The 13,503-nt window shown below is 42.3% G+C and overlaps 1 protein-coding gene across 3 annotated transcripts in view; it reads right to left on the minus strand.

Moving 5' to 3' along the window:
• WAPL (WAPL cohesin release factor) overlaps window positions 1-11,530 on the minus strand; it is an 88,224-nt gene extending 76,694 nt beyond the window's left edge. For 2 of the 3 annotated variants that reach the window (XM_021699872.2, XM_021699874.2), the window contains exons 1-2: window positions 11,263-11,512; window positions 8,025-8,545 (exon numbers count right to left, since the gene is read on the minus strand). In XM_021699872.2, coding sequence (XP_021555547.1) covers window positions 8,025-8,523 — 499 coding nt within the window. In that variant the 5' untranslated portion in view covers window positions 8,524-8,545; window positions 11,263-11,512. Of the gene's footprint in view, window positions 1-8,024; window positions 8,546-11,262 lie in introns of all 3 variants that reach the window. The other variant, XM_021699873.2, reaches the window with a different exon arrangement.
• Between the last annotated feature and the right edge of the window lie 1,973 nt (window positions 11,531-13,503).

Genomic DNA, 13,503 nt, shown 5'->3' on the forward strand with positions numbered 1-13,503 from the left:
CATGTTTCTCTAGGTCAGGATCCAAAATGTAAACACATCTTGTGATCTACCTTCTCCTGAATTTCAATACTCAAAATGTATCTGTACTTCTTTCCAATCTCATAATCCAACAACTGAGCACCACCACCACCCAAACCCTTAAGTTTAAAGCACGCAGGTGATCAGGACACTCACATATACCTGGGGGTTAATTCCCTCTACCACTTCCATGCCCTAGCTGAACCCTGACTACACATGCCTGTTCTCCTGCAACCCCTTTAAGTATCTGAGAGTAGGATGCTTTGGGGTCACTGGTATGCTGGCTCTCCAGAGCCTGTTTATAAAACTATTATTACTCCACCCTCTTATAAAGGCCTATTCTTTTGAGGCTTGTGCCACTTAGCTAGTTACCCTCTAATCTTCCCCTTACCTGTCATCTAACAACCTCTTATTCTTCATTTAAGGGTTTTACACAGGATTTATAACTTACCCCTGCCAGTCTTGCTATCATGCTGAATTCCACCAAATCCCAATCTCCTGACCTCACGGTTCTTTAACCTTCTCCCGTCCATAGTCTTCTACATTCCAGCTCAGACACCAATTCTCAGTTTCATGCAGAAACTTTTCCTGTCCTAGAACGCTTCACCTCTTAAATATTAAAATCAGATAACCCACTTCTCAATCACAACCTACCAACTATCCAACCTGTTCCAGTAACCCCATTCTTGACTTCTATTTAATAAGACTCTCAGGATACTGACCCTCTTCTCTCCTTTCTCCTACCCACCAGCCTTGTCCAGTTCCTAAATATTTTAAATTCTATAGTCCATCATTTCAGTCACTCTCTGGACAATACCCTAAATCCTTTCTTCTCTATCTGGTCATGCCACATCTTGTCAGACAAAAATGACAATCCAGGATAATCTAATTTTCCTATCCAATATTCTATATTCTGTGCAGGTTCTGGCTAACAGGACCTACTAAAGGTGAGGGGAGGGGCACTAACACAATGAGGTAAGTGAGTTAGAAACCGTTGAGTTTCTAATGATATAATCTTCACTAAGGCCTCATTAATGTCCAGAAATTCTCTCTACACAGCTCCTTCCTTCCATTTTCTGCAACACCAGTCTGAACCCTTTGTTTCTTCACTCTGGCCCTCACATTTCCTTGCCCTTCTTTCCCGCTTTCAGAGATAACCTCTTCTATCATTTCATGGGGGAAAAATGCTTTCCTCCATAAACCACCTTATCTTCCACCTCTCTCAGTAAGCTCACATTCTCATCCGTCATTCCTCCTCTCCAGAAAATTCGGCATCCCTTCTCCCAAGACCACTCTCCCCGCTATGCTTTGAAGCTTATGCTGCAAGGCTCTCCCATGCAATCAAACCTTCCCAAACCCCTCATCACCTTTTAACTTTTCAGAACCTCTCTCCTCCCCTTCAAACATCTTTAACAAGTTGTGTACACTCTTGCTACCCCTACCTTCACTATGTACTCACTACTCAGACTGTTCCAACCCAAGCTGCACACTCCAATGCCAGCTTTGCAGTCCTCATTCTTGTTGATTTTGCAAAAGCATTCCAATTCAGTTGATCCTTCATGAACATCTTTCTGCTGGCTTCTATAAAATAGCACTGACTCAATGTTCCTACTGATGCTCTAGCTACTCTTATTCAATTTCCTTATCTAGTTTTTCTTCTTCTTGTCTCCATCAAGTATTACAAGTTCTTCATAGCTCAGTGCTTTTTCCTCTTACATTCTCCTCAATGACTTCATCTAATCCTATAATTTCAAATAACATTTATTTATTCATTCATTCATTCCCTCACTCATTTATTTTAAGTAGGTTCCACACCCAGCATGGAGCCCAACACAAGGCTTGAACGCATGACCCTGAAATCAAGACCTGAGCTGAGACCAAGAGTCAGACCCTTAACTAAGCCACCCAGGTACCCCTCAAATAACATTTATATGCTGAATCTCAAATGTATTATCTCCAACCAAAAATTCTTATCTAAGTTCCATACCAGCATATCCTATCCCTCACAAATACCTCAAATCCAATGTGCACAAACCTGAACTGATGAACTTGCCCTCAAAATGTCCATTTATCTCAATGAATGACATTACCATTTGCTCAGGTGCTCACATTAAATACCTGAGAATCATTCTTAATGTCTCCATCTTCCTCACTTCCCATGCCACTAAGCTCTGCCACTTTTATCCTTGCTCAGTACAGCAGCCAGTCCCAAGTTAAATGTCAGCCCTGTCCCTACCCCTCATTCAGACCAGGTAAATAGCCTATTATACACTCTCATATGACCTTATATTTTTCTTTTCGTTTTTAAAAAGTTTATTTATTGGGGCACCTGGGTGGCTCAGATGGTTGAGTGTCTGCCTTTGGCTCAGGTCATGATCCCAGGGTCCTGGGATGGAGCCCCGCAACGGGCTCCCTGCTTGGCGGGAAGCCTGCTCCTCCCTCTCCCACTCCCCCTGCTTGTTCCTGCTCTCGCTGTCAAATAAATAAATAAAATCTTTAAGAGAAATAAATAAACTAAAAAAAGTTCTACTTTAGGACAAAATAAAATTACAATGTCTTTCAGAATTTGCATATTGCATTTCCATTTGTATATAACACAAAAAATTAAAAATAGAAGATACTTATTACTTATAAAAATAAGGTCAGTTTTATTCACTATTATAATTACTTAGACCACAATTCTTATTAAAAAGAAAATTATTTAAATAGCAACAGGAGGGAATCCATAATATGTTCTGATCAGTCATTTCCAACATCAAGATAAAACTGTACAGTGACACTTATTTTTTTAAAGATTTATCTGAGAGAGAGTGAGTGCACGAGTTGGGGGGCGGGGTGGGAGAGAATCTCCAGCAGACTCCCCGCTGAGCAAGGAGCCAGATGCCGGGCTTGCTCTGAGCCAAAATCTAGAGCCACCCAGGCGCCCCAGTGACATGTTATTTTAAATATAAGTCTTTAAATATGATAAAATTATGTTCATTCATGAAAATAACATTTTGGTTGTTTTTCAGATCTTCTGCTAATAATTCAAATTATTCACTGACCTGTGCTTTACCCTCTATAAAATGGAAATAAAGCCTGGCTTATATAGTTGTGATTAAGGACAGACTGATATATAAAGGGCTCAAAATAAAGTAGGAGCTAAATAAATAACAGGTCTCTTATTTACTTCTCTTTAAAGAATTTTAGGTATGACTTAAATATATTCTAAACAAATACATTCAATACCTAAATGAAAGCTAGAAATTGTTGATGATATTATACTTTCAGAATTCTTTAATAATCCTCATTAATCACCTATACTTTATCCAGTAAGCAGATGAAAATCTCATCTCACTTCACAAGTTCCTGGCCTACTTTAAGCTTTCAGGAATAGAACAATGCATCCCTTTCTAAAAATCAGCTTCGGTTCCAAATCAAAGTTCTTAAATTCCTGACAATAACATCCCTCTAACACACAAACACTTGGTACAGCTTTAAGCAAATGGAAAAAATGTACTGGCTACAAAACCAGTCATGCAAATTAAGAGACTATGCAGTAGTTATCTCAATATTTGGCAGGATGTGTAGACTGAATCCCAGCTGGCTGGCGAGGAAAGTGTGCCAAGTAGAAACATAAGTCTTTACATACTTCATTCTAGAGTCCAGGTTAAAAACCTGTAGCAGAAAGCACAAAGATGGAAAATGGAAGTAGCCTCATACAAAAAGCAAGAGAAGCCTTCTTTTGCCCCTAATGCACACAGCCCTGGATTCAACACTTTAAAGAATATTCCAAGAACTCTTAGAAGGGCAAACCTTTAGGTCCTGCTAAGGGCCATTTTAAGTGGCACACCTGTTTGAGAACTCACTTTAGCAGCAATTAAACTTAAGTATTTGCAGATAAAATACAAGTCCTGAATCTGCATTAAAATAATCCAGGGAGGGGTGCCTGGGGCACTCAGTTGGTTAAGCATCTGACTTTGGCTCGGGTTATCTCAGGGTCCTGAGATGGAGCCCCACATCAGGCTCCCTGCTCAGCGGGAATCTGCTTCTCCCTCTTCCTCTCTCCCTCTGTTGCGTGTGTGCTCTCTCTCTCCCCCTAATAAATAAAATCTTTAAAAAATAAAACATAGTAATAATCCAAGGAGGAGTACCCAGGTGGTTCAGTTGGTTAACTGTCTGACTCTTGATTTCAGCTTGAGTTATAATCTCAGGGTCATGAAATCAAGCCCCCAAGTCCCACATCTGGGCTCCGTGCTCAGCAGGGAGTCTGCTTCTCTCCCTCTCACCATGCACACACACTCTCTTTCCCTCGCTGCCCACCCTCCCAAATAAATACATAAATCTTCAAAATAATCCAGGGAGTAGGGGGCACCTGGGTGGCTCCGTCGGTTAAGCGTCTGCCTTCGGCTCAGGTCATGATCCCAGCATCCTGGAATCGAGCCCCGCAGGGAGCCTGCTTCTCCCTCTCATTCCTGCTCATGCTCTCTCATGCTATCTGTCTCTCTCAAATAAACAAATAAAATCTTTAAAATTAATAATCATCATCATCCAGGATGGGAGGTGGAGAAAGTGTAGAGCAAATGGGGGGGGGGCAGAGGAAGAGGGAGAAGTAGACTCCCCACTGAGCAGGGAGCCTGATAGGAGGCTCAATCCCAGGGCCCTGCGATCATGACCTGAGCTGAAGGCAGACCCTTAACTGACTGAGTCACCCAGGTGCCCCTAAGTGTTTTGTTTTTTAAATGAAAAGTTAGGGACATTTTAGCAACTCAACCCTTCCTTCCGGTTCTCATTCACAGTTTGTAATCTTGCTTCTAATTCTCTTTCCCATCAAACATCTATTTGGAAAATGGTAACAATAATACATTTTATCATGACCTCATTCTGCATTTCCTCTCCAAATAAGCCACAGTTTTTAAAAGTGCTACCTGGTATAAAATATTATAATATATATATGAAAGAATTTTAATAGTAGCTAAAAATTAACTACATATTCCCCTTTGGAGAAAGAGATGCACCTTAACTTAATGCCAGGAGAAATGATACAGTAAATTTGAACTTGGATAAGCCCTTTTCACTGATGTGATATAATTCTACAGTGAAAATGGTCTGAATTCCACTGGAAGGATACTATGGAATTTAGCTAGTGCACTTTGAACAAACTTTACCACAAAATTTCTCAAAGGCTCTTGAATAAAGTGTGTAAAAATGACCTGCAAGGGAGTTCTGAGACATTAACACATACAGTTTTATCTTGAGTCCAAAATTTTATCATTCTCAAAGGATCTTTAGTTCAAAAAAGGTTAGCAACCACTTTCCATTTATAAAGACCCCCTTTATAAAAAATTTAAGTTTGGGGCGCCTGGGTGGCTCAGTTGGTTGAGCGACTGCCTTCGGCTCAGGTCATGATCCTGGAGTTCCTGGATCGAGTCCCGCATCGGGCTCCCTGCTCGGCAGGGAGCCTGCTTCTCCCTCTGACCCTCCCCCCTCTCATGTGCTCTCTGTCTCTCTCATTCTCGGTCTCAGATAAATAAATAAAATCTTTTAAAAAAAAAAAATTTAAGTTTGGGTTTCTAAACTTCAACTAAAACCAGAAGGCTTGCTCAAGGAGAGTAAAGGCGATGACAATCTGACAGACATAATGCGAGAAGTCTAGAAACAGGAAAATGCCCAAATGTTAAGAGGATAGGGGTAAAGAAAAGGAAGGTTATAACATACACAAGTATTTCCAAAACTATAACCAACTTATAAACATACAGACCTATAAATGGTTTTTAAGAACTTAGAAGAAGACTACCATGAGAACTAAAAGCATTCCTTCAAAGATCTCTTCTTATCCTACAGGGGGCTGCCAGGGTTGCTGCAGCTCTGGGTGGTCAAGGGAAAAGAGAAAAATAAAAATATTCATAGTGCTGCCCCATGCCCTTTCCACTAAGGATACCTCGTGAAGAAGGAAGAGGGACAAGATGTTCTCAAACATCTATTTATCTGTATTTTAGTACACATTTTCTCCTCACAAAACTATTATAATGGAGTCTGGGTTCCCAGTCAGTCCACAGTTAGCAGCAGCAGTACTACAATTTAGCTGTATCAGACTGGGAAGCTAATATCTCATTTCTACAGAAAACTGCTTCCAGTTCCCACCTAACAACTTCATATGGCAGTGTGGACAGATACAGATGTTAACATCAGCAAAACTATATAAGCAACTGCTGTCTACGTATATTTAATTTCTAAGTTTGTATTGTCCCTCTACCTAAACATTCATCCCATTACCCTCTGCCTGCCAGTGATGCCCTGTTCTCAAAAAGACAGCACTTGGGGAAGCTGTGTCTGCCTTCCTTGACCAGTTTCGCCATTTCCTCAGCCTCATCTTCCTTCCTCCAGGCTATGTACCCCACACTGTGGATTAACTATCGGAGGTCAAGACACAGCAGTAAGAACACTGGATAACTGAAGTGGAACAGCACTCGCACAGCCTATCACAGTGCAGGGCACACAGTATGTGCTCAACATGTTAAAAATTGATAAATAAATCTCATTCTAATTGTGCCACTAGCCACCCTTGGATAGTCACTTTACCTCTTTGAGCCTCATCTATAAAGTAAAGAGACCTGAGTTAGTTTATTTTGGTTCAACAGTCCTATGATTATGTTTTTAGGAGCTGATCTGGGAAACAGTTTTTAAGCTATTTTTTTAATGAAAGTTTATCCTAACCTTAAGTTTTGAACAATGCTTTGGAAGAAAATGTGGGCAAAGCATAAGAACAGCCAAATCAGAATTAACTGGGAGAATCAAGGGAATGACAATAACAGCTGGCTCATCCTCTCATCCAAGGGTGAGAAAAAGAGTGAAAAATGTTCAGCATTTTTAGTAAAACTATGCAAGGCAAAGTCTTTTATTATACTGTTTGAGGCACTATATTAAGCCTCAAAGACAAACTCCTCTTAAGAATTCAGTACTAGGGGCGCCTGGGTGGCTCAGTTGGTTAAGCGACTGCCTTCGGCTCAGGTCATGATCCTGGAGTCCCGGGATCGAGTCCCGCATCAGACTCCCTGCTCAGCGGGGAGCCTGCTTCTCCCTCTGACCCTCCCCCTTCTCATGTGCTCTCTCTCTCTCTATTCTCTCTCTCTCTCAAAAAAAAAGAATTCAGTACTAGGAAGTTTTGTCTTTACTTCCTTTCAAAATATGAGATCTATATAACCTTTTGTATCACCAAACCTTGCCAGGAAGTTGAAATCTAAGGTCTGTTTTCAACCACAGTGCCATCCTTGTCCTACTGCTAATAAAGCAAGCATGCTATCTCTCCTGCTACCTCCAATCTCAGTTCTTTGGTCTTTTAATTAATTGCACTTTACCAGTTACTGTAAGTCTCAAGTCTTTTACAAAAGGACTAGAGGTAAAATGGACAAAATATATTGTTTTTTGAATGAACTCTAGATGTCAGATTTACAAATTAACACTTTAAAAATACAACTGGTTTTGTGGATTAAAATCTATTAATACAAGTTGCTACGAGCACCAGACTCCAAACAAATCTCAGATTGCAATGAAGTTCAATTCTTCAAGGTTTCCACAATACCTCCTTAATCTTTCTAAACTAGTTTTGAAGGAAAGCCTAACACTCCTAAACTTAATCCTCATTGTAAATGCTCATCTCATTTCCATTATCATTAACAATACAAATCCTCCACAGTAACAGAAATGAGATACTGTCATCCTAAGACAACAAAAAGAGATGTTTCTTGCTGGAAATGGAGTTAGGGATGTTGGAAAAACGATTCCCAAAATGTACCATGAGTAACAGCCTGGAAACATTAATATCCAAGTTGCTTAAGTAAAATTTCAACCCCCAATTGGTTTCTTTAAAGTTCTTAAGTCTTTTCTACAAAATTATCTATAGTCCCCATTAATCACAAATGCAGAAAAAAAACCCAAGAAGCATGGTATTTTAGAATTTAAAGCATGTAACTGAATGGCTTACACAAAGCTCTTCTGGCTCAGAATAAAGAAATTCAAAAACTTACCTGAAGTCATTAATTTAGCACAGCTACTTTTGCTTGCATCATCTTCTACGATACGGTTTGTGCTCTTTTCTTTCCCAACCAAAGTTTCTTCCAAATGTAAGCATTTATCAGATACAACACTGTCTTCACCCACTGCATGACTAATTTTGCTATTAGCTTCAAGTACAGAAGTGACCTCTTCCAGCTGAGCAGCTTCACTAGATTCTGAGTAAGAGGAACCCTTACCCTGGGCTAAATTCTTTGAAGAAACTGGTAGAGACTCATCATCACTATCAAATCCAAAAGGATCTCCAGTATTTTCTTCTTCCACTTTAGGTTTCTTCGGAATTTCTTGGATATCTGGTTTGAAATTGGGCCTCTTCTGCCCTAATTTAGCCATAAATGTGGTCTCTCCCCATTTTGTGCTAAGGGTGGTCCGTTTGTTGGAAAAGACTTCATCAAATTTTGAACTGCCATTTCCTCCTTTCCTACTGTATGTTTTCCCAAATCTGGATGTCATTTTGACACCCGTTTCATATTCTCTGTGGGAAAAAAAAATGTAAGAATATAATCACCAAATACTTAATAAATGTTAACACTGAATATAAAAAAAAGAAACAGGGAGTCTCCCCATGGGGCTTTTCAACATTCAAGATATAAACCTTTAAAAATGGTTAAATAAATATGGGGAGGGTGTATAAAGAAAGGGGCTCATTTTTTATTCTATAGATTTCCAGATCTCAATTTCCTTATTTCAATGAGTACATATTCACAAACTACTTACAAAGTAATTAAGTCTAATGACTAACCAACTTATCCCCAAAACCAATTTAAGAGTGGAACATCAGTTTTTTTAAGTTTCAAATGAATCTATGCACTATTCTTATAAATATCAGTGTTACCTTAAAAAAATAATCTGAATAGGGTTATTACTCCTAATATAAAATCTTAAACACGAAATGTTATTTTTCAGGATCTCAGAAATATCAAATAACTGACTAAATCAGGTCTTTGAAACTTCAGAGCATTTATTCAAATGAAGGGAAAAAAGGGAAAAAAGTCAGAAAAATGGTACTATTTTCTCATGTATTAGAATCTACAGCTTTTAAAACAATCTTAAAGATTCTGATTCTTGGTCTAATGTAGTTTGAACTGTGACTTGAAAAATATTCCCTAGTTTGTCATCTCCTTATTCTATCTTCCTTGTCCCCATAGTGCTGTGCTCATTTGCTGAAGTTATGTTTTCTGAAGCTGGTGAACTCCAGCATATTAGACTGGTCTGCTGATTATTAAACGAAGCAACAGAAACATGTAACTTTATTTTCCTCTTTGCTTTATGAGAGATAAATGTACTCACCTGATGTGTCTACATAATAATAAATACCATGACAAAAAAATTCAGGACAGTACATCAAGAGTAAAACGTTTTTAAAGCCAGTTACAGTCCTTTTTAAGTACTATCAATTCTTATCCATTTCCTACACTTCAACCTTCTAAAGTTTAAATATCGCTATATTAAATACACCTTTAAAAAAAAGAACAATTGTCTAGGTTTTGAAAAGAAAATCTTCATACCTTGAAATTTAAAATACAACAACAGGAATGACATTTGACTTCTACTTTTGAATACATTTTGGTCTATTCTTTAAACACATTTTTCCTTTACTAACTTAAATTCTTGGAACTTATATCACTATAAACTTAATTTTATATATATTCAGTAGAGGATTTTTCTCTCTCATATTTGGTTAGAAACCAATTCTAATTTGACAAAGTTAACTATCATACAGATCTTCATTAAGAGAAAATAGTGTGAAGACCTTTTAACATGACACAAAACCTTTTCCTGAGAGAGATCTATTTCCCGATCTACTGTTGATTTACGCTAAAGAATCTTTGTCTTTCCTGTTACATACAGTCTAAACAAAACTAAATATATTTGGTATCTGTAAGAACAACAGAATGAAGTCATTTCATTCCTCCAAGAATGTAAAGCCCTGATCTACCGACCTACATTTACATATACACCAACAAAGCTGGAACGTTTTGTATACAGTTCACGGTAGTAATCACCTAAAAACCAAAAATCTAGACTTGAGCTCCTTTGGACCCAGGAGGAAAATGGTGCTGGAACCACAAAGCGTTCACTGTTGCAAGCTGAAAGTCTGCAGACAAACACTTGATATAAAGGAGTTAAATATATTAAGCGATAAGAAAATCACGCTTTTGTTTTTTAAGAGTCCGTATCTTTTATAAATATATACTAAAATACTAATGAAATAACGTAAGCAGTTCTCTAGCTTTAAAGGGTGTGGAACGGAAAGTGTGTAGATGAGAAACACTTGGTTAAGAATAAATAACTGTTGAATCTTAACGATTAATACAGGGTGCTCATTACGTAATATCCCCTACTTTTGACTTCCTTTAAAGTTTTCCATGTCTTTTTGGAAAAGTCACTAGACAGACAATTGTGATGGCATTATCTAAGCCTAGGATGTAAAGTACGTATAAATTCAAGTAAGTGTGCAGACACAGTTGACATTATATTTTAAGTACATCTCAAATACACAGGCTGTCTTGCTCAGGCTTCAAACTCCAAAGACTTTCCTAACGAAAAAGGAAAGAATGATTCACAACTAAGTCTTTTTCGGTCGTGGGGCCCTTCCTTCTGCCTAAAGCCAGGTTGAATTTTCAGGAAAGTGCGCTGGGATAAAAAGTCCTCACAGTTAACCCTCAACCAAGTGCAACGTCTTTAGGATCCCCAAGGGCTTAGAGGCTTCCACTAAGGAGTGAAAGCCGGAAAGGGCGAAGCTAACCACCCAGAAATCCTCACCTGGGGGCGGTCGGTGCACCCGGAGGTAGCGGGAGAGGCGGCCCCCTCCGGCTGGAAGCTCACGCAACTTTTCTCCTCCCCACCCCCACCGCCAGGAACGGGATGTAGCTTCCGACGCCCCGGAAGCCTCTGCCACTGAATCCCCAAGGCAGTGTAAGGCCTCGGTGGAGGCCAGGGGCGGAGGAAAGACGGCGAAGGACTCAGGGCTGAAACCAACGCACTTGACCGCGCTTGGGGAGGGAAGTAAATCAGCAGCCGCCCGGAGGAACTCAGAAAAAGGAAAAATAAGAGGGAAAAGAGAGTTCTTCAGGTCGTTCCCCTGCCCAACTTCCCCAGAGGCTGTGTGGGTGAGACAGCAAGACTTCCAGACCCCTGCCTCCCCCACCCTCCCTCCGGGCCTAGGCAGCCGCCCGAGACCTCACTTACCCTCGGCGCCTGGCGGGTGCTTTGGCCTCGGGCCGCCTCCGCCTCTCCTGCTCCCAACGGCCCACGGACGGGCGCGGGAGCCCCGCGCGGGAGAACAGGGCCGGCTTGTGCGGGAAGAGAGGCAAGGGGCTCCGCCACCTCAGAACCCGCGACTCCGCTCTGGGTAAATAGGAAACCCGGTGGAGGGGGGGAGAGGAGCGGCGGCACCGCAACTTCCCTCCCCGCCTTGAGCGCCACCGGCCGGGCCCGGGCCTAGGCCTCCCTGGCCGCCGCCGCCGCCGGAGCCGGTACCGGAGCCCGCTACGTGCCCCCGCTAGGCCGCCGCCGCCTCCTGCGCCGCCGTTTCCGCCGGTGAATGGTCAGCGCTGGAGTTTGAACAGGGCCCTGAACCATCTCAACGCCATTTGCACTCCCGGCCCCCACCTCCTTCCTCCAACAGCCGCTCGCTCCGTCACTCCGCTTCCCACAGGCCCCGCGCGGCCGTCCGACCCCGCAGCCAATCGCGCGGCCGCTTACTCAAACCGCCGCGCAGGCGCCGCTCCCCGCATGCTCTGGCGCCCGCCATTGGCCCGGCCGCGGCGCCCGACGGGAGTTGTAGTCCGGGTCCGCGAGGTCTCTTTGCTCGGAACCGGGCGCGGGAGCGGGTGGCGGGAGGAGCGGTCGTGGCGGGCCTGACTCGCCTGGGCTCGGGAGCCAATTCCAGCTCCCGGCCCTGCCGGGAGACGCAGGTGCCGCGGGGGAGGGCCGGGGGGCGCAGTGCAGGCAGCTGTGTCAATCGTTTCCCCCCCAGGGACCGGCCGGTGTCTAGGGACGGTGGGTTGTGCAGCTGCGCCAGGCCTGCTCGGGCCACGGCCCGAGAGCGGGGAGGCGGGGAGCTCGCGCCTCGGAACCGCCCTCCAACCCGGCCTGGCGGGTGCTGGCCCGGCGCAGGTAACGACTGCGGGAACCGGGAAGCTCGGAGCGCTGGGCACCTAACGCGGCGAGTGATGTCGGTTCTAGCTTTAAATGCTCCCCTTCCGACCCCTCGGCCCGTACGTTCGTTCGTAGTTCTCGGGTCTGTTCCGCACCGGTTAAAAGTGACCCCGAGAATACTGGATTATTAAGGAATTATCGTTAACCTTCTTGGGTGTGATAACGGTAATGTGGTTATGTAAGAACTAAAAAAAAAAAGACTAAAGTTTTGACGGGTAAAATGATTTCAAGTCTGGGATTTACTTGGAAAATAACTCATAACAAATACCGGGGGAGGGAGAATAAAACAAACCAGCGGGGTGTTTTTCCACTGTTGCGTGATGCGTACACAAGGGCTTATTATTCCAGTCTCTCTAATGTTTCTGAAATTTTCCATAATGAAAAGTTTAGAGAAATGAACCACTGATTGCCTCTGGGGAGGACAGGGAGGTGGGAGATAAGGGAGAAAAGTATTATTTTACACTGTACACTCCTTTGTGCTGTTTGGGTTCTTCTTCCAGATCAATGTATTACCTATTCAGAAAGTTGGAAATTTGGGAGTTTCTGTCTTTTTTGAAAAGCTGCAGTGGGAGGGCGCCTGGGTGGCTCAGTTGGTTAAGCGACTGCCTTCGACTCAGGTCATGATCCTGGAGTCCGGGGATCGAGTCCCGCATCGGGCTCCCTGCTCGGCAGGGAGTCTGCTTCTCCCTCTGACCCTCCTCCCTCTCATGCTCTCTGTATCTCATTCTCTCTGTCTCAAATAAATAAATAAAATCTTTAAAAAAAAAAAAAAGCTGCAGTGGGAAAACAGCGTTCTAAAAAGTAGTACAATCAGTTCGTGCTAAGAGAGGTGCATGATTCATCTGGCTTGGACAGCCCTGCTGTTCGGTGCATGATTAATGGCGGTACACCTGGGAAATTAGAAAACTAATTGCTTCTAATGAAAACCCCGCCCCTTCTTCCACAAAAGGATAATTTGCTTTGAATGCACCCAGAAGTTAACCAGATTTCTCCAATATATTCAGGAAACTCCGAATAAAGAAAAAATAGTTCAGAGATCATGCAGCCCTTCCCAATAGGAATTTAAGGTGGATTTTAGCATGGCTGACTTGTATTACTTTTGCAATACTCCTTGCAAAATTTATATTCTGACATTTACAATTTCCCAGATATCACAACAGTACTTTCTCTTGATTGTTTCTAAATAAATCAACTTTTGATAGCTTATGTGACTGGAAGTTATAACAGGTCTGTGTATTCCACTGTGGGCAGTATGTGCATGACTTGTAT

This window comes from Neomonachus schauinslandi, chromosome 6 (assembly GCF_002201575.2).
Source record: "Neomonachus schauinslandi chromosome 6, ASM220157v2, whole genome shotgun sequence".
Lineage (NCBI taxonomy): Eukaryota > Metazoa > Chordata > Mammalia > Carnivora > Phocidae > Neomonachus > Neomonachus schauinslandi.